Source organism: Anolis carolinensis, unplaced genomic scaffold, assembly GCF_035594765.1.
Source record: "Anolis carolinensis isolate JA03-04 unplaced genomic scaffold, rAnoCar3.1.pri scaffold_7, whole genome shotgun sequence".
In the NCBI taxonomy this organism is placed as follows: Eukaryota; Metazoa; Chordata; class Lepidosauria; order Squamata; family Dactyloidae; genus Anolis; species Anolis carolinensis.
In genome coordinates this window covers 29,962,146-29,981,700 of record NW_026943818.1, presented here as the reverse complement: position 1 = coordinate 29,981,700, position 19,555 = coordinate 29,962,146, and the positions used below count along the sequence as shown (strand labels likewise).

Below are 19,555 nucleotides of genomic sequence, written 5' to 3'. Positions count from 1 at the left end.
ATTATTCTATTATGATTGTAGGATATTATTATACTATTACTATTATCTATATACAGTAGAGCCTCACTTATCCTTATTATCCAACATATTCGCTTATTCAACGTTCTGCCGGCCCGTTTACGTTGGATAAGCGAGACTCTACTGTATACAGTAATTACTACATAACATTACTGTGTATTGAACTGCGTTTTCTGTTAATTTCTTGCAAAACTTAATGTTTTGGTGCGTAATTTGTAAAATCATAATGTAAATTTTATTTATTTATTTATTATTCAAACTTATATGCCGCCACTCCCCTAGGGCTCGGGGCGGCTTACAAGAACAGGCTAAAACCTAACAAATTTAAAACATCTTTAAAACCATCATAAAAACACTTACGTTTAATAGGCTTTTTTCTTAATCCCTCCTTATTATCCAAGATTTCCGCTTATCCAATGTTCTGCCGGCCCATCTTGGATAAGAGAGACTCTACTGTACATAGATCATTATTATTTATTACAATATTTATATCCCGCCCTTCTCACCCAACAGGGGACTCAGGGCGGCTTACAATAAAACACATATATAAAAATTATACAGTGCCATATAAATCAGTTAAAAATTATTAACTTACATCAGTATTCATAAAATACATTATAAAATACAGGTAGGCGTGATGAGTTAATAATAATAATAATATTCATAATATTCTCTTCCTGCTCTTCCCTTCCAATTCTATGATACAAAGATTCTATGATAGGCCAGATGGCCATCTGTCAGGAGGGATTAAGACCTTGCCTTCAATGGTGGAAGGGGGCTGGGCTGGATGGCCTTTGGAGTCCCTTCCAACTCTATAATAATAATAATAATAATAATATTCTCTTCCTGCCATTCCCTTCCAATTTTATTATACAGATTCTATGATAGGCCAGATGGCCATCTGTCAGGAGGGATTAGAATGGGGCCTTCTATGGCAGAAGGGGGCTGGACTGGATGCCCTTGGGGGGTCCCTTCTCACTCTAGGAGTCTTAATAACAACAACAATAATACACAGATACATAGATAATATTATTCTACGATAGGCCAGATGGCCATCTGTCGGGAGGGATTAGAATGGGGCCGGACTGGATGGCCTTTGGGAGGCCAATAATAATAATAGTAGGCTAACTTTGCTCCTGTTTAATCACTCCTCCTTCCTTGCCCTTCGGACGCGTCACTGGCATCGTGTAGACGGCGGAAAGCGGGAGGCCCCGTCCCGCTTCAAAACAAGGCCTCTCCGTTGCCTAGGCGACGGCAACATGGCCGCCCTCCTCCTCGCTTTCGAGTTTCCTCAGCGCGCCCTCGACTGCGCAGGCGCGGGGGTTCAATCCACCAATGGTGGGCCGAGCTCGAGGAGAGGACGTCATCGCCGTGGAGACGGGGCCCTCGAATGCGCAGGCGCGGGGCTCGATCCGCCATTTTGTTGCGGCCTAGCTTTCGGAGAGGAGGCCTTTTCTTGGCGTCGCCATGGAGACCGGTGAGAATAGCAGGGGAAAAGGGTTTTTTTTCTGGGGATTATGGGCGCTGCAGTGGAGCCCCATTCCTTGTTGCTTTATTCGCAGAGGATGGCGGGAACCGCCTGAATTTCCAGAGTTCCAACTGCCTCAACTGTGAGTCCCATTCAGGCCTATATTACTCAATTAGGCGCGATCCCTCGTACGTAGCTCGAGGATGATGGTCCTCCAAGTGTGGGGCCATAGCGGTGGGTGCGTAGAGCCCTATTCTTATTTATTTTATTTATTTATATACCGCTCTTCTTCTTGATCCACATGTTCTGGGTTTAAGCCTGCCACTTTTGGACTCTTGCTTGCTGAGGAGTATCTTTGTGGATCTTAGGAAGCTTGTTTCTTGATTGAAGACATTGGCACACTGGCTGATACCCAAACTAGGGATGTGCTGGAGATGTCAAGTGTTGCATAGTGTATTTATTTTTATTTATTTGCTACATTTATATGCCGCCCTTCTCACCCCAAAGGAGATTCAGAGCGGCTTACAAATTCAATTTACATACAATATTGTTGTGGGTTTTTTTTTTCCGGTTGCTGTGTATATATTATTATTGGTTTTGTTCTCTGATGTTTCATATTTTATTTTGTATTGTTTTGTATCCGATTTTGCTGTAAGCCGCCCCAAGTCCCCTTCGGGGGAGATGGAGGCGGGATATAAATAAAATTATTATTATTATTATTATTATTATTATTATTATTATATTAGCATAGTACAATACTGGTAATAAATTACTATGTTGTACTGTATCAATATATTGTAATATTATTAGTAATATTACATGTAAAATATAATATATAATTAATATTATTATATTGTATTATTAGTATTATATCATATTACAATATAATATTATGAATATTATATGTATATACAATATGTTATAATTATTATATATTGTAAATTATATTGTATATATAAATATATATATATAAACACACACACATATATATGTGTGTACACACACACACACACACACACACATATATATATATACTAGCTAGTATATATATACTAGCTCTTTTATATCTATAGATGAATATTATATGTATATACAATATGTTATAATTATTATATATTATTGTAAATTATATTGTATATATAAATATATACAGTAGAGTCTCACTTATCCAACATTCGCTTATCCAACGTTCTGGATTATCCAACACATTTTTGTAGTCAATGTTTTCAATATATCGTGATATTTTTGTGCTAAATTTGTAAATACAGTAATTACTATGTAGCATTACTATGTATTGAACTACTTTTTCTGTCATATTTGTTGTTAAACATGATGTTTTGGTGCTTAATTTGTAAAATCATAACCTAATTTGATGTTTAATAGGCTTTTCTTTAATCTCTCCTTATTATCCAACATATTCGCTTATCCAACATTCTGACGGCCCGTTTACGTTGGATAAGCGAGACTCTACTGTATATATAAACACACACATATATATACTGTATATATAAACACACACATATATATGTGTGTGTGTATATATATATATATACACACACACATATATAAAACATATATATAGTGTAGTACAGAAGAGTCTCACTTATCCAACATAAACTGGCCGGCAGAACGTTGGATAAGCGGATATGTTGGATAATAAGGAGGGATTAAGGAAAAAGCCTATTAAACATCAAATTAGGTTATGATTTTACAAATTAAGCACCGAAACATCATGTTAGACAACAAATTTGACAGAAAAAGTAGTTCAATACGAAATAATGCTATGGAGTAATGACCGTATTTACAAATTTAGCACCAAAATATCACGATTTATTGAAAACATCGACTACAAAAATGCGTTGGATAATCCAGAACGCTGGATAAGCGAGTGTTGGATAAGTGAGACTCTATTGTAATAATAATGATGATAATAAATATAATAACAGTATAATGTGCTAAAGCGGGACTTCAACACTCCATCATGCTGATGGGGCTGAACTAGATTAAATCCACAGTGTAGACGCCTCGAAGGCAATGATGAGTGAAGTATAGATTGACTTGGTATGGCCGGAACCACGGTTTTGGGCTCTTGACCAAGAGATGACCCCATCCAATCTTCTCTCTGAGCCGGTTCTGGGCGCGAATCCTAGCATTGGATGAAGCCTCCCATTGAAAGCAACCCCCAATTCAAAGGTCTAGTGCAGGGGTCCTCAAACTTTTTAAGCCGAGGGCCGGTCCACAATCCTTCAGACTGTTGAGGGGCCGGATTATCATTTGAAAAAAAAAATACAAACAAATTCTGATGCACACTGCACATGTCTTATTTGTAGTGCAAAAACAACAACAACAAGAACAATGAAAGAACAATACAATATTTAAAAATAAAAATAATTTTAACCAACATACATTTATCAGGATTTCAATGGGAAGTGTGGTCCTGCTTCTGGCCAATGAGATAGTCAAGTTAATTAGGGTGGTTGTTGTTGTTGTTGTTGTTGTTGTTGTTGTTGTGTGCCTTCAAGTCATTTCAGACTTTGGGCGAGCCTAAGTCTAAAATGTATTTATTTATTATTTATTTATTTACTGCATTTATTTACTACATTCGTATCACACCCTTCTCACCCCAAAGGGGACTCAGAGTGGCTTACAAATTATATGTACATACAATATATTATATTATTAGCATAGCACAATATTAGCATTATATATTACTTTATTGAACTATACCACTATACTATAATATTATTAGTAATATCTATATATATAAAAGAGTGATGGCATCACGGTGACCCACAAAACAACAAAACTACAGGCCCCCCAACCTCGAAATTTGACAACACAACCCATCATCCACGCCTCTAGGTTAATACAACAAAAAGAAAAGAAAAATAAAGTCCTAATTAGAGGGAGAGGAATAATTGCTTTTATCCAATTGCTGCCAGTTAGAAGGCTAAGCTCCTCCAACTTGGTCTCCTAGCAACCCAATAAAAAATAATAAAAAACACTAAAAAAACACTAAAAAATGAATACAATAAAATACCATAATAACAAAAAATAACTAAAAATTATACAAGAAAATAATAAAATATAATAAATAAAAAGATAACTTACAATAAAATTAATTTAAAAATACAAATAACGTCAAATAAAAATTACACAACAATTTTTAACCAATACCACCACCACTTTGCCACAGCAACGCGTGACCGGGCACAGCTAGTTATATGTAATAAAGAATATATAATTAATATTATTATATGGTATTATTATTAGTGTTATATTGTATTACATTATAATATTATTATCAATATATTATATTATAAAACTGAGGGCGGGGGCCAGGTAAATGACCTCGGAGGGCTGCATCCGGCCCCTGGGCCTTAGTTTGGGGACCCCTGGTCTAGTGCCTGATTTTTCCATTGAAACTGCTTTTCCCCATAAAATTTGTCAACAAATACTCAAAATAAATTTCCCTAGCAAAGCGGAGTTATTGGGTATAACGGACTGGGATATTCACTTAGATATTAATGATGATATCCTATTTACATATTTAACAACAGCCGCTAGAATTAAAAAAATGGAAGCAAAAGGAAACACCGAGTATGGAAGAGTGGCTGCAGAAAGTGAAAGAGATAAAGGATAGGGATAAACTAACTTTTTTATTAAATACAGGGACTCCGATAAGATATACAGACTGGACTAAAGTAGAAGAAATTCGAAAGAAAAAGAAGTTGAAGGATAAGCGATAAAGAACAGAAGGATGAAACCTTTTTGTACCTCTCTCTCTTCGTAAGTTTTTTGTAAAGTAAAGAACCAAAGACTAAGCCAATAATAAAGCACAACTTTTTTTAAGGGTTTGTCCACATTATTATAGAAAAAGAGGCTGATTCAATATTATTATTTTTTTTATCACCCTCTTTTGTTTATATAGTTTGGGAAACGCAAAGGCGAAGATGGAAGTCATTTTTATCATTTTTATTATACCTTTCTTCTTCTTCTTCTCCTTTTTTTCTTTCTTTTTCACTTTCTGTCAAAAATCATTGTTCTCACTCTTTCGTTGTTACTTAACTACTATATACACCACCTAGCTGTGCCCGGCCACGCGTTGCTGTGGCAAAGTGGTGGTGGTATTGGTTAAAAATTGTTGTGTAATTTTTATTTGACGTTATTTGAATTTTTTTAAATTAATTTTATTGTAAGTTTTATTTTTATTTATTATATTTTATTACTTTCTTGTATTATTTTTAGTTATTTTCTGTTATTATAGTATTTTATTGTATTAATTTTTTAGTGTTTTTTATTTTTTTTTAATTGGGTTGCTAGGAGACCAAGTTGGAGGAGCTTAGCCTTCTAACTGGCAGCAATTGGATAAAAGCAATTATTCCTCTCTCTCTAATTAGGGCTTTATTTTTCTTTTCTTTTTGTTGTATCAACCTAGAGGCGTGGGTGATGGGTTGTGTTGTCAAATTTCGAGGTTGGGGGGCCTGTAGTTTTGTTGTTTTGTGGGTCGCCGTGATGCCATCACTCTTTTATATATATAGATAGATAAAAAATACAGGGAAAAAAAGAAACTGCTTTTTCCATATTTTGCAGGTTGGCCCTTGAAGACTAACCTTTGGAAAAGTAACTTGGAAAAGTAACTTATGGACAACCTCAATCCCAGCCTTCAAATCCAAGGAAATTTTCCCAATCGGATGTCTCGCATTCCCATTGATTTTATAAAGGGCACCAGAATGTGGACTACAACTCCCAGCGTCCTCCAGCCAGGAAATTCATGCACACAAAGCCCTGAAGGTCATTTGATTCGTGTTATTTTTAATGGGACAAAGTTTGTACAGGTTGGAGGGGGGAAAGGTAGCACTCTCTCAGCCCCTTTTGGGCTCATTTCGGACTAATAATAATAATAATAATACACTTTATTTATTTGATTAAGGAATGTCCCGTCTGTACTTCCGTCATTTGCAAACCGTATTGCTACAACTTCAAGGGGATCCCCTTGAGGAACCTCAACTCCCAGTATCCCCCAACCAGTGTGGATTATTGGAAGTTTAGTTCTCTGCAAAAGTAATTCAGCAGAAGGCAAAATGTTATAAAAAAAAGAGAGAGCGACTGACTGATCCCTGAGTTCACATTGAGGCAAGACATCAAGATAAGATGGTTTGGACTACATCTCCCATAACTCTTTGGAGACTTCCTAAGGATATTATGGGATCCCATAACTTTTGAGAGATTCCAGAAGGAAGTGATGGAACCCCATAGCTCTTTGGGAGGCCTCCAAAGGAATCCCATAACTCTTGGGAAGCCTCTAAGGGATCTTATGGAATGCCATGAATCTTGAGACCTTTGAAGGTAGTGATAGGACCCCATAACTCCTTGGGAGACCTTTGAAGGTAGTGATGGAACCCCATAACTCCTTGGGAGAACTTCTGAAAGAAGTTATGGAAGCCCACAACTCTTGGGAGACCTTTGAAGGTAGTGATAGAACCCCATAACTCCTTGGGAGACTTCAGAAGGAAGTGGTGGAATCCAATAACTCTTGGGAGAACTTCTGAAAGAAGTTATGGAAGTCCACAACTCTTGGGAGATTTTCGAAGGTTATTTATGGAATCTCATAACTCTTGGGAGACTTGAGAAGGAAGTGATGGAATCCAATAACTCTTGGGAGACCTCCAAAGGAACCCCATAAGTCTTAGGAGACTTCGAAAGGACTTTATGGAATGCCATGACTCTTGGGAGACCTTTGAAGGTAGTGATAGAACCCCATAACTCCTTGGGAGAACTTCAGAAGGAAGTTATGGAAGTCCACCACTCTTGGGAGACTTTTGAAGGTTGTTATGGAATCCCATACCTCTTGGGAGGCTTCCCAAGGCGGGTGTCCCTCAGTGCTCCTCCTTGGCGTAGAGCTTGACCAGGTGGCGGGTGTGGGAGGGGTACCCGGTGAGGGGGCAGCGCTGGTGGGCTTTCAGGTAGGCGTGGGCGCAGGGGTAGCAGAAGACGAAGCCGGAGGTGGAGAGGGCGGCCTCGTTGGCCCGGACCTTGCGGCAGAGCGGGCAGAGTGTCCGGAGGGCCGGCAGGGCGGCGGGAGGGGGGTCCGGGCCCCGGTCCAGGTCCAGGTGGAGGGGCGGCGGGGGCGGCGGGAGGGCGGTCAAGCCCCGGAGGGAGTCCTGGTTCTCGGGAGAGTGCCACCACTCCAGGAACTGTAGGAAGAAGACCCCCACCGAGAGGCCCGTGGAGAGCCAGTGGGACAGGCTGCAAGGAAGAGGAGGAGACAGGGGGTGAAGTGGCCCTCTGGGATGAGGCCACCGGGACATGGGGAGGGGTGAGGGGTGAGGTAGGCCTTCTCAGGTGGAGAAGGGAGAAAGCAGGCCTTCTCGGGGTTGGAGAAAGGAGACCCTGAGGTTGGAGAAAGTAGGCCTTCTCAGGGATGGAGTAAGGGGGAAAGTGGGGCTGGGGAAGGGAGAAAGTAGGCCTCATATCTGGGGGAGAAGGCCTTCTCAGGGCTGGAGTAAGGGGAAAAGTAGACCTTGGGGCTGGGGAAGGGAGAAAGTAGGCTCTTTCAGGGCTGGAATAAGGGAGCGGGAGAAGGGAAAATAGACCTCGGGGCTGGAGAAAGTAGACCTCAAGGCTGGGGAAGGGAGAAAGTAGGCCTTTTCTCAGAGCTCCAGTAAGGGGGAAATAGACCGTGGAGCGGGAGAAGGGAGAAAGCAGGCCTCATAGCTGGGGGAGAAAGTAGGCTTTCTCAGGGCTGGAATAAGGGAGCAGGAGAAGGGAAAATAGACCTCAAGGCTGGGGAAGGGAGAAAGTAGGCCTTTTCTTAGAGCTCCAGTAAGGGGAAAATAGACTTTGGAGCTGGAGAAGGGAGAAAGCAGGCCGCATAGCTGGGGGAGAAAGTAGGCTTTCTCAGGGCTGGAATAAGGGAGCAGGGGAATGGAGAAAGCGGACCTCAGGGCTGGAGAAAGGAGATGGAGCTGGAGAAGGGAGAAAGCAGGCCGCATAGCTGGGGGAGAAAGTAGGCTTTCTCAGGGCTGGAATAAGGGAGCAGGGGAATGGAGAAAGCGGACCTCAGGGCTGGAGAAAGGAGATGGAGCTGGAGAAGGGAGAAAGCAGGCCGCATAGCTGGGGGAGAAAGTAGGCTTTCTCAGGGCTGGAATAAGGGAGCAGGGGAATGGGGAAAGCGGACCTCAGGGCTGGAGAAAGGAGATGGAGCTGGAGAAGGGAGAAAGCAGGCGGGTGGGCCACCCAGGCCTCCCCATTGGGACTCACCTGCCGGAGTGCCCCGCGGTGCCGCCGTCCTGGGGGGTGATGCGGGCGAGGCGCACGCCGGCCATGCGCAGGAGCGGGGAGTGTTGCCGGGCCCTTCCCAGGAGGTAGCCCACCTGCTGGGCCAGGAGCCAGGCCTGCCAGGCCAGGGCGGCAAAGGGGTAGGCGGCCAGGGCGGCCCGGCAGAGGCGTGCGCGGGGGGAGGAGGGCGGGCGGATGGCGTAGTCCTGCTCCTCCCGCAGCCGCCCCACCAGCCGCCCCAGCTTGGCCCCCAGGTAGGGCGCCCCCACCAGCAGGCCCAGCGAGCGCCAGCGCAGGCCGGCCGGCAGGGCCACCGGGGAGGGCCCCACGCCCGCGGCCACCCTCCTCAGGCCGTAGAAGTTCTCCGAGAAGGAGCCCCCCCGGCGGGAGAGGAAGTGGTGCTGCAGGAGGAGCTCCGCCACCGCAAAGGCCTCGTCGAAGCCGCGCCACAGCCAGCCCCAGCGCCCCGGGTTCGAGTCCGACAGCACCTGGGGATGATAATCATAATAATAATAATCATCATCATAATAATAATATCTCCCTCCTTGGCTGAAGACATAATATACATATAATACTGATAATATTATAATGCAATACAATAGAATACTAATGATAATATTAATTATATATTACATGTAATATTACTATTAATATTGCAGTATAGTGGTACAGTACAATATAGTAAATGAAATGCTAATATTGTACTAGGGTAATAATATAATATATTGGATGTACATATAATTTGTAAGCCCCTCCTAGTCCCTTTCGGGGTGAGATGAGGATAATAATAATATCTTCCTCCTTGGCAGAAGAGACTATATACATATAATATATATAATATAATAATACTATTAATAATATTAGTTCTATATTACATGTAATATTACTATTAATATTGCAGTATAGTGGTACAGTACAATATAGTAAATGAAATGCTAATATTGTACTAGGGTAATAATATAATATATTGGATGTACATATAATTTGTAAGCCCCTCCTAGTCCCTTTCGGGGTGAGATGAGGATAATAATAATAATATCTTCCTCCTTGGCAAAAGAGACAATATACATATAATATATAATAATAATACTATTAATAATATTGCTTATATATTACATGTAATATTACTATTAATATTGCAGTATAGTGGTACAGTACAGTATAGTAAATGAAATGCTAATATTGTACTAGGGTAATAATATAATATATTGGAGGTACATATAATTTGTAAGCCCCTCTGAGTCCCCTTTGGGGGTGAGAAGGGTGGGATATAAATGTAGGCCCGGGCTGTGGCGCAGGCTGGTGAGCAGCCAGCCAGCTGCAATAAATCACTCTGACCAAGAGGTCATGAGTTCGAGGCCCGCTCGGAGCCTATGTTTGTCTTGTCTTTGTTCTATGTTAAAGGCATTGAATGTTTGCCTATATGTGTAATGTGATCCGCCCTGAGTCCCCTTTGGGGTGAGAAGGGCGGAATATAAATACTGTAAATAAATAAATAGTAAATAATAAATAAAAGACGTTTTGAAGCCAAGAGTGGCTGGCCCTCTGCCAAGAGGGATTGGACTGTGTCTTCCAGCCTGGAAAGGAAGAAGCGGGCTGGGCTGGATGGCCTTTAGGGGTCCCTCCCAGCTCTGTGAGTCTAATAATAATAATAATAATAATAAAGGCTGATAATACAATAGTAATGCTGTGGTCACCTTGACCGCGTGCTGGAGCGCCGGCCTGAGGGCGGACATGAGGCTGTCCTGGGCGACCACCTCGAAGATGGAGGGCCGGTCTTCGTGGGCGGAGGCCGCCGTGAGGTGCGCCCCTCGCTCCGCCATGACGCCGCCCCTTTAAGGAACCTATGAGGCCTCTCTAGGCATGTCCTTGGACCTCCAGCGCCACTCTATGCCTCCACAGGAAGTTACGCCATCCATGGGCGGGTGGAACAGGAAGTTGAGCTGTAATAAACATAAGGAGTTCAATAATCATCATCAGCATCATGTATGACATGACATGCCAATCATTTTTCTGTGTAACATCAATTCTCTATCCTGATAATTTTAACCTATGTTTATATTTCAATTTCTTCTTCGCCTATGCGCTATATACATATACTAGCTGTGCCCGGCCACGTGTTGCTGTGGCAAAGTGGTGGTGGTATTGGTTAAAAATTGTGGTATAATTTTTATTTGATGTTATTTGTATTTTATTGTAAGTTATCTTTTTATTTATTATATTTTATTATTTTCTTGTATTATTTTTAGTTATTTTCTGTTATTATAGTATTTTATTGTATTAATTTTTTAGTGTTTTTTATTATTTTTTGGTGTTTTTTATTATTTTTTATTGGGTTGCTAGGAGACCAAGTGGGCGGAGCTTAGCCTTCTAACTGGCAGCAATTGGATAAAAGCAATTATTCCTCTCTCTCTAATTAGGACTTTATTTTTCTTTTCTTTTTGTTGTATCAACCTAGAGGCGTGGATGATGGGTTGTGTTGTCAAATTTCGAGGTTGGGGGGCCTGTAGTTTTGTTGTTTTGTGGGTCGCCGTGATGCCATCACTCTTTTATATATATAGAAGATATATATATATATATATATATATATATATATATATATATATATATTCTTCTATATACTACAATTAAGTAACTATAACAATAACAACAAAATTTTTAATTAATTTTTTTCCAGAATATACACAATTTAGTGTAGGTAATACACATAGCAAAATAGATACTTGCAGTCTTACATCTGTTCTATTTAAGCCCCTTTTTTCATATCTATATATTAATCTTTCTTTTTCTCTTTTTTCCTTCTTTATTACTGTTATATTATTACTGTATTATTAAAGAAATCTTAATAAAAAGTATTTTTTTAAAAATGTATGTTTGCGTGACATAATAAAAAACATCCCATTAAAAACATATGTCAAAACATATTCATTCATTTGGGTCTGAACCCAAGCCACGCCCCCACAATGACGTGAGGGTGTAAGCCACGCCCCCTGGCTGGAAAAGAAAGTGGAAGCCTAAGCCACGCCTCCATAGGGGGCTGAAAGGCCCAAGCCACGCCCCCAAGAGGGAGGGATGAATGAAAGGCCTAAGCCACGCCTCTAAAGGGAGCGGAAAGGTCCAGGCCACGCCCCCAAGTGGGAGGGGCGAGTGAAGAGTCCAAGCCACGCCTCTAAACGGAGCTGAAAGGTCCAAGCCACGCCCCCAAGTGGGAGGGACGAATGAAAGGCCTAAGCCACGCCTCTAAAGGGAGCGGAAAGGCCCAAGCCACGCCCCCAAGTGGGAGGGACGAATGAAAGGCCTAAGCCACGCCTCTAAAGGGAGCGGAAAGGCCCAAGCCACGCCCCCAAATGGGAGGGACGAATGAAAGGCCTAAGCCTCGCCTCCAAAGGGAGCTGAAAAGCCCAAGCCACGCCCCCAAGTGGGAGGGACGAGTGAAGAGTCCAAGCCACGCCCCTACCGGAAAAAGAAAGTGAAAGCCCCAAAGGGCAGAACTCAAGCCACGCCCTCGCAATGACGTGTGGAGTCTAAGCCACGCCCCTAAGGCTGGAAACGAAAGCGGGAGGTGTAGGCCCCGCCCCCAAAGGGGAGGAGCGAGGGAAGCGGAAAACGAAAGTGAAGGCGGCTAAGCCCCGCCCCCAGCCGAGCGCGGCGCGGTGACGCAGCAACTCTAGCCGCGCCTCCTTCCCCGGACTAGGCCTCAGGCCTTGGAACTCGAGGTAGGCCTTTCCCCGCTCGCTCGCTCGCTCGCTCGCTCCCTCCGCGTTTGCCCGGCTCCCGGCCTCGTCCCGCCCTCCCGGAGCGGCCCCACTCACCCCGTTCTGGAACCTGGCCTACGGACTCCAGGGCGCATGCGCGGGAGGGAGAGTGACGTCACCAGCGAAGCCACGCCCCCGGCTCCTCCTAAGCGGCCGCCTCCTCCCCCGCGAAGGCCACGCCCCCTCATTTCCATCCGCCACGCCCCCTCCTTCCCGGCATTCACTGGCTGTGAAGGCTGGATGTGCCTCTTCCGGGAATGGTTTAGTGGTGCCCTTTGGGTCGGACTCGATGGCCTTTGAGGGTCCCTCCCTTTAATGGAATATATAAATATATACATATACACACCTATGTATACTGTACATATACATACATATATACACACACATATATACTTATACATACGTACATACATATACATTCATGTACATATATATACATACGTATACTGACTTACATATACACATACATATACACACACACACATGTATACATATACATACGTACATGTACACACATATGCATATATATATACATATACAGACTTACATATATATACACATATACATATGTACACACATATACATATATAGATACATGCATACATATATATACACATGTACATGTATACATACATACATGTACACACACGCATATATATACATATACAGACTTACATATACATATACACACATATACCTATGTACACACATATATATATATATATATACATACTTGCATACATATATATATATATATATATATATATATACATACATATACATGTATACATACACATACCTACATGTAAACACATGCATATATATACATATACAGACATATATACATACATGCATACACGCATATACACGTATGCATGTATACATACATGTACACACATATGCATATGTATACATATACAGACTTATATATACATACATGCATACACACACATATATACACGTATGCATGTATACATATACATACATGTACACACATATGCATATATATTAATATACACACATATACATATATATATACACACATGCATACATATATATATATACACATATGCATGTTTACATACACATACATACATGTACACACATATGCATATGTATACATATACAGACTTATATATACATACATGCATACACACACATATATAAACGTATGCATGTATACATATACATACATGTACACACATATGCATATATACATATACACACATATACATACGTATATATATACACACATGCATACATATATATATATATATATATATATATATATACACACGTATGCATGTATACATACGTATACATACATGTACACACATTTGCATATGTATACATATACAGACTTATGTAAATACATAACATATGCATATACACACATACATATAGGTACATACACACATACATATATACATGTATACGTACACACACACATATATAAATATACACACATACATACATATATGTAGGTATACATATACTGTACATACATATACACACATATACATATATATATATTTAAAATTATGCACACACCTATGCATATACATGATCTAGATTCCCTTCGATCTTGATGGGCTCTCCTCCTTTGTTGGCCTTTCAGCACAACCTAGCTGGCCATCTGCCTTGAGTGCTTGAATTGTGTTCCCTTGAAGATTGGGGTCAGTCTAGGTGACCCTTTGGGACCCTCCAACCTTAATGGCCTATAGACTTCCTTTGAGTTTGATGGGCTCTCCTTTGCGTACAGACTGGATGGACATCTGTCGGGAGTGTTTGAACTGTGCCAATGTGTTCGCTTTCTCCGTTCTGCCAGCAGGGGGCAGCCTTGCCACAACTTCCTCCTTTATTTTATTTTATTTTATTTTATTTTATTAGCATGTTTACTTTATTATAATTTTGTATTATAATGTTATATTTTATTGTTTTTCTTAATTTTAATTACCTTATTATTAATTTTTGTTATGACATTATTTTATTTCGGTATTATATTATTATGTTTTGTTATTATGCGGTTATATTTATTATTTATATTGTATATATTTTATTATATTATTTTTCATTATTACAGTAGAGTCTCACTTATCCAACACTCTCTTATCCAACATTCTGGATTATCCAACGCATTTTTGTAGTCAATGTTTTCAATACATCATGATATTTTGGTGCTAAATTTGTAAATACAGTAATTACTACATAGCATTACTGCGTATTGAACTACTTTTTCTGTCAAATTTGTTGTATAACATGATGTTTTGGTGCTTAATTTGTAAAATCATAACCTAATTTGATGTTTAATAGGCTTCTCCTTAATCCCTCCTTATTATCCAACATATTCGCTTATCCAACGTTCTGCCGGCCCGTTTATGTTGGATAAGTGAGACTCTACTGTATATTGTTATATTTATTATATTATATTATATTACATTTTATTATTTTATTATTATATTTTATTATTTTGTGGAGGACATTGGCAGGGCTCTTGGACACATTCACACACACATATTTATATATATATATATTATATTATTATTTATTATTTATTATATTATTAATATTAATTTATTATATTTATATTAATTTATTATATTATTATTTATATATATATATGGGTCTCATTCTAGAGTGATACAAAAGGATAATAATAATAGTAGTAATAATAATAATAATAATAATTATTATTATTATTATTCTGTGCCTGTTTCCTTCTCCTTATCCGTGCTCAGGTGTGCCTTACCTGTGGGGATCAAAGCCGTCTTTAATTACCTTCGCTAACTGATTAGGAACTAATTAAACCTCGGATCGCTTTTTCCAGATCGCCAGGTACGCGCCGGAGACAATTAAAACATCGGGCGCAATTAGCCATTAATTAATCGACATGCCACCTGGGCCATTACCAGCCAGGCTCAATTTAGCAGAAGCTTCCTACGATCCGATCTCTCTATCTACTATTTATTACAGAAATATGTATTATTATTATTATTATTATTATTATTATTATTATTATTATTATGCAGGTAATGCAAGTACATCTATTATAATATAATAATATTATAATAACACTAGCTGTGCCCGGCCATGCGTTGCTGTGGAAAAGTGGAGGTGGTATTGGTTAAAAATTGTTGTGTAATTTTTATTTGAAGTTATTTGCAATTTTTTATTAATTTTATTGTAAGTTATATTTTTAATTATTATATTTTATTATTTTCTTGTATTATTTTTAGTTATTTTCTGTTATAGTATTTTATTGTATTAATTTTAGTGTTTTTTATTATTTTTTATTGGGTTGCTAGGAGACCAAGTTGGAGGAGCTTAGCCTTCTAACTGGCAGCAATTGGATAAAAGCAATTATTCCTCCCCCTCTAATTAGGACTTTATTTTTCTTTTCTTTTTGTTGTATCAACCTAGAGGCATGGATGATGGGTTGTGTTGACAAATTTCGAGGTTGGGGGGCCTGTAGTTTTGTTGTTTTGTTGGTCGCCGTGATGCCATCACACATTTATATATATAGATCATTGCATTTTATTTTAACTATTATATTTTATTCTAATACCATTACAATTTAATATAATAGTATTGTAATTTAATATTGGTATTATATGTTATTATAATAGTATTATATCTATATATATAAAAGAGTGATGGCGTCACGGCGACGCACAAAACAACAAAACTACAGGCCCCCCAACCTCGAAATTTGACAACACAACCCATCATCCACGCCTCTAGGTTGATACAAAAAAAAAAAAAGAAAAGAAAAATAAAGTCCTAATTAGAGAGAGAGGAATAATTGCTTTTATCCAATTGCTGCCAGTTTGAAGGCTAAGCTCCGCCCACTTGGTCTCCTAGCAACCCACTCAGCCCAGGGGACAGGCAGAGTTAGGCCTCACTTAGGCCTCTTCCACACTGCCTACAGAATACAGATTATCTGATTTTAACTGGATTATATGGCAGGGCAGACTCAAGCTATATAACCCATTTATAATCTTATATTATCTGCTTTGCACTGCATTATCTTGAGTCCACACTACCATATAATCCACTTCAGTGTGCATTTTATCCAGCTGTATAGAAGGAGCCTCATATAATCCAGTTCTAAGCAGATAATATAAGATACTTTATTTCCCATACCACCAGACTTCGCCACAGCAACACGTGGCCGGTCATAGCTAGTATAATATAATATAATAAAATATAATAATGAAATAATAATAATAATAATAATAGTAATAAATATTGTAATAACCCTAACAACAGCAACAATTTCAGCAGTAATGATGTTAATAATAATAGTATTTGGCAGTCATGGTCCTTTTTGCAGTCTAGGAGAACTCTGAGCGACAGGGACCTTTTGCATCCAGCGCTGTTTCTCATCTCGTTTGGGCCTCCTTGATGCTAATTTCTTTAATTGCCGCTAGTCGTTGGCAAGGGGCCTAGAAGGCCCCCCTTCCTCTAAAAACAGCCCTGTCTTAATTAGCAAGGGAAAAAGGGGGGACGGATCCCTCCCACAAACAATTATCCGACTCTCAAAATAGCTCTGTCTTTCTTTCTTTCCTTCCTTCCTTCTTCTTCTTAGACTCCTAGAGCATTTGCATTGACACGAGGCTGGACTAGATAATAATAATAATAATAATAATAATAATAATAATAATAATAATAATAATAATAAAGAAGAAGAAGAACATGCCCTGGCAGAATATGTAAAGCAAAGTGAAGAACCAGACAAAAAAAACCAGTACAAGAAAACCGCACTACAAACTAGAGCAGAACCAGTACAAGAAAAACGCACTACAAACTAGAGCAGAACCAGTACAAGAAGACCGCACTACAAACTAGAGCAGAATCAGTACAAGAAGACCGCACTACAAACTAGAGCAGAACCAGTACAAGAAAACCGCACTACAAACTAGAGCAGAACCAGTACAAGAAAACCGCACTACAAACTAGAGCAGAACCAATACAAGAAGACCGCACTACAAACTAGAGCAGAACCAGTACAAGAAAACCGCACTACAAACTAGAGCAGAACCAGTACAAGAAAACCGCACTACAAACTAGAGCAGAACCAGTACAAGAAAACCGCACTACAAACTAGAGCAGAACCAGTACAAGAAAACCGCACTACAAACTAGAGCAGAACCAGTACAAGAAAACCGCACTACAAACTAGAGCAGAACCAGTACAAGAAAACTGCACTACAAACTAGAGCAGAACCAGTACAAGAAAACCGCACTACAAACTAGAGCAGAACCAGTACAAGAAAACCGCACTACAAACTAGAGCTGACAGCTGGCACAACAAAACATTGCATGGAATGTTCCTTGACAAAATTGAAGGAAAAGCTGATAAGGAGAATATTATTATTATTATTATTTTATTTTTATACCCCGCCCCATCTCCTCGAAGGGACTCGGGGTGGCTTACATGGGGCCAAGCCTGGACATCAACAATATAAAAAACAGAACAATAAAACAGATCAATCAACAATAAAAAACAAGTCATAAAAAATCACATAGAAAAAAAATATAATGATAAAATCTTGGATTGGATCCAAAGAAACTGGGCCGAAAGTGCAAGTTAGATGACCTCAAGGGACCCCTTTCCAAGCCTAGGATTCTTTGTTTTTGGGAGGGTTCATAAATCATAATAATTTATTATTATTATTGGCGATTTTGCATTGAGCCGAATGGGATTGGACTAGATGACCTCAAGGGACCCCATTCCAAGCCGAGCATTCTTTGTTTGTGGGGTTCATAAATCATAATATATCATTATCATCATCATCATCATCATCATCATTGGTGATTTTACATTGATCAATGGTTTCATCGGTTTCCTTGCACAGTCTGCATTTTGGGTCATCAGCTGATTTTTCGATCTTGGGCTGAATGGCCTTTGTCCTGATGTCTTGCTCCTGGGCTGCAAGGATCAGGCCTTCTGTTTCCTTCTTCAGGGTCCCATTCGTGAGCCACAGCCAGGTCTTCTCTTTATCAGCTTTTCCTTCAATTTTGTCAAGGAACTTTCCATGCAGTGTTTTGTTGTTCCAGCTGTCAGCTCTAGTTTGTAGTGCGGTTTTCTTGTACTGGTTTTTTGTCTGCTGTGCTTTGAGGAGTTTCTAATTTTTGACTTCAATCAGAGCAGGTTCTTCACTTTGCTTTACATATCCTGTCAGGGCATGTTCTTCTTCTTTGACTGCTTGCTTTACTTGTGCCAGCTGTCAGTTCTAGTTTGTAGTGCGGTTTTCTTGTAACTGATTCTTTGTCTGCTATGTTTTGAGGAGTTTCTGATTTTTGACTTCAATCAGAGCAGGTTCTTCACTTTGCTTTACATATTCTGCCAGGGCATGTTCTTCTTCTTTGACTGCTTGCTTTACTTGTGCCAGCTGTCAGCTCTAGTTTGTAGTGCGGTTTTCTTGTACTGGTTTTTTGTCTGCTGTGCTTTGAGGAGTTTCTGATTTTGGACTTCAATCAAAGCAGGTTCTTCGCTTTGCTTTCCATATTCTGCCAGGGCATGTTCTTCTTCTTTGACGGCTTGTTTGACTTGTGCCAGCTGTCAGCTCTAGTTTGTAGTGCGGCTTTCTTGTACTGGTTTTTTGTCTGCTGTGCTTTGAGGAGTTTCTGATATTTGACTTCAATCAAAGCAGATTGCATTAACCTGTGCATTAACACAGGGCTGGGCTAGACGACATTTGCACTGACTAGAGGACTGACTTGCTGAGCGTGTCTCCATTATGGCCCAATTTCAAAAATAAACCTCCAAAGCCTTCGATTTGTGTGAAGGCGACGGCAAGGAGCGCCGGCTTCAAAGGCTCTCGCTCCGCCATCTGCTCCCTGCGTCTTCGTCCCTTTTCTTCGGCGACAAACAAGATTTCCGCCTCGGGCGCCGCTGTCCGTCCGTCCCGTAATTCCCCAAATAGTTCTTTGTGTTGCTTTCTTGAAAGGCCCGGAATATTGTCTGCTAGCGAGATAGAGAGATGAATGGCTCCCGTTCCTTACGCACATCGTTGAGGTCTATTGGCAAC

The 19,555-nt window shown here is 40.1% G+C and overlaps 2 protein-coding genes, 1 long non-coding RNA gene and 1 other non-coding gene across 7 annotated transcripts in view; 3 read left to right on the top strand and 1 right to left on the bottom strand.

The window, feature by feature from the left end:
• LOC134293027 (tectonic-like complex member MKS1) overlaps positions 1–19,555 on the top strand; it is a 237,211-nt gene that overhangs the window by 54,946 nt on the left and 162,710 nt on the right. For 2 of the 3 annotated variants that reach the window (XM_062959232.1, XM_062959234.1), the window contains exon 1: positions 12,352–12,483. The exons of the other annotated variant lie outside the window; for it this stretch is intronic. The gene's annotated coding sequence lies outside the window, so the exon portion shown is untranslated. Of the gene's footprint in view, positions 1–12,351; positions 12,484–19,555 lie in introns of those variants that run through there. 3 annotated transcript variants of the gene reach the window in all.
• Positions 1,362–6,418, top strand: LOC134293034 (uncharacterized). Its single transcript, XR_010000100.1, has 3 exons — positions 1,362–1,495; positions 5,159–5,275; positions 6,080–6,418. It is a non-coding gene; the product is annotated as an uncharacterized LOC134293034 (long non-coding RNA).
• LOC134293379 (Z30 small nucleolar RNA) lies at positions 3,517–3,616 on the top strand. Its single transcript, XR_010000346.1, has one exon. It is a non-coding gene; the product is annotated as a Z30 small nucleolar RNA (small nucleolar RNA).
• pex12 (peroxisomal biogenesis factor 12) lies at positions 6,281–12,681 on the bottom strand. 2 transcript variants are annotated; one of them, XM_062959243.1, is made up of 4 exons: positions 12,580–12,681; positions 10,465–10,710; positions 8,750–9,255; positions 6,281–7,735 (listed from the first exon to the last, which is right to left on the bottom strand). In XM_062959243.1, exons 2-4 carry the CDS (start codon positions 10,588–10,590, stop codon positions 7,366–7,368), a joined length of 1,002 nt encoding a protein of 333 aa, XP_062815313.1. In that variant the 5' UTR covers positions 10,591–10,710; positions 12,580–12,681; the 3' UTR covers positions 6,281–7,365. The 2 variants fall into 2 exon arrangements, with proteins under 2 accessions (XP_062815313.1, XP_062815314.1); XM_062959244.1 differs by lacking the exon at positions 12,580–12,681 and having other exon boundaries at positions 10,465–10,730.

What these genes read in the sequence shown, in the direction of transcription:
- pex12 (XM_062959243.1), bottom strand. Translation starts at nt 10,590, where the DNA reads ATGGCGGAGCGAGGGGCGCACCTCACGGCGGCCTCCGCCCACGAAGAC. An exon ending in CGCTCCAGCACGCGGTCAAG is followed by an intron (nt 9,256 to 10,464) that starts GTGACCACAGCA and finishes TATCATCCCCAG; the next exon opens with GTGCTGTCGGACTCGAACCC. An exon ending in ACCGCGGGGCACTCCGGCAG is followed by an intron (nt 7,736 to 8,749) that starts GTGAGTCCCAAT and finishes TCTTCCTTGCAG; the next exon opens with CCTGTCCCACTGGCTCTCCA.